The sequence below is a fragment of the Sorex araneus genome, chromosome X (genome assembly GCF_027595985.1).
Source record: "Sorex araneus isolate mSorAra2 chromosome X, mSorAra2.pri, whole genome shotgun sequence".
Lineage (NCBI taxonomy): Eukaryota > Metazoa > Chordata > Mammalia > Eulipotyphla > Soricidae > Sorex > Sorex araneus.
In genome coordinates this window covers 359,058,108-359,059,568 of record NC_073313.1, presented here as the reverse complement: position 1 = coordinate 359,059,568, position 1,461 = coordinate 359,058,108, and the positions used below count along the sequence as shown (strand labels likewise).

General features: G+C 57.8%; 1 protein-coding gene across 1 annotated transcript; it reads right to left on the bottom strand.

Moving 5' to 3' along the window:
* Positions 1 to 1,045: 1,045 nt before the first annotated feature.
* On the bottom strand, positions 1,046 to 1,144 carry LOC129399671 (uncharacterized). The gene has a single exon (XM_055120446.1). The coding sequence runs from the start codon at positions 1,142 to 1,144 to the stop codon at positions 1,046 to 1,048; it is 99 nt and encodes a 32-aa protein (XP_054976421.1).
* Between the last annotated feature and the right edge of the window lie 317 nt (positions 1,145 to 1,461).

The window sequence follows — 1,461 nt, the reverse complement described above, 5'->3', positions numbered from 1 at the left end:
ACTGCTTGGGTGAGAAGCTTATACAGTTATGTATCACTGTATCACTGTCGTCCCGTTGCTCATTGATTTGCTCCCGTGGGCACCAGTGACGTCTCCATTCGTCCCTGTCCCGTTCAGGGTCAGTGGAATGAGGCCCATTATTGTTATTATTTTTGGCATATCGAATATGCCACGGGTAGATTGCCAGGCTCTGCCATGCGAGATTCTGCATCGCTCTCTTCTGGGAGCTTTGTTTTATAGACTCTGGATCTTGGCCATTGATGAGATTACATGGCGCTGGGGGCGGTTTGTGGGTGTGGCTGCCAAGCTACTGGAAAACTGGGGATCTCGGTGGAGGAGGCCCAGTCCCAATCCAAGCAGGCTTGGAGATCTCAGCCCCGGGTCCCACACCCCTGGGTTCCTCTGCCAGCTCCTTCATGCGTGAGGCTCGTTCGAGTGTGTGGAGAGTAGTTTTGAGCATGGCTGCGACTGGGTTCTGCAGGTTTTTGGCTGCCATGGCTCTGCTTGGGGCAGGGAGGGAAACTCAACCCGCCCCCCTCCAAGGGGGCCCAGTGAATACAGCCTGGCACGGGGGCAGGAGATTCATGCTCCACAAAGACGTTGCAGTGGCAAAAGGAGTGCCAGCTCCTTCTTCCCTGCTCCCTTGATGAAGTGCAGGCCAGCAAGCTCCGCAAGCTAATCCCTGCGCACTTTTCCAGGCTGCTGCCCCATAAAGCAGGACAGGTGCCCCTTCCCAGAGGAGTGGTCCAAAGGTTCTGGAAGGCTGGAAGGTTCGTTGTGGTGAGCCGGATGCGAGCAGTGGGGGGAGGGCAGTGGGCGCAGTCTCCCAGGACTGACCCGTGGCTACAGGGAAGGACCCTGAAGGCCCTGTGACCAAGGGACTCCGAAGTTCCCTGACTGTCCCGGGCAGGCTGGGACAGCTCCTTCTCTTCCAGCAGCAGAAGCCAAGTTGTGAGCTCTGCCGGTAGGGGTGGGGACACCGCACATGTGTCCCAGGGGTCGCCCACCCCGCCGACGTCTGTTGCCCCTTTGCAAGCCACAACTTTTAAGTGGGCTTTTTAAAGGGCCTGTGGAACCTGCCTGGATGTTTCCTCCGCATCCAAGTTTTGGGCTGCGCGGAGACACAGGGGGCCAGGGGTGACATTGGAGGGGGTCAAGGCATGAGGCGCTGACAGTGGTGGGGGATGAGGGACACTGGCCAGCGGGCCGGGGCGCTGAGGGGCGGCTAAGAATATTATTCTCAAGGCCAGAGTGATAGTGCAGTGGGCAGGGTGTTCGCCTTGCAAACATCCAAGCCAGGTTCAGCCCCCAGCATCCCAGACGGCCCCCCCAAGCCTGCCAGGAGGGATCCCTGAGTGCCGGGCAGGAGTATGCCCTGAACACTGCTGAGTGTGGCCCCCCAAATAAACAAGATGTTATTCTCATCAAATGTTTCTCTAAACAGGAAGTTTCCAAAATATC

Bases quoted from the DNA above. Each gene is read 5' to 3' on its own strand.
- LOC129399671 (XM_055120446.1), bottom strand. From the start codon at position 1,144: ATGTCACCCCTGGCCCCCTGTGTCTCCGCGCAGCCCAAAACTTGGATG.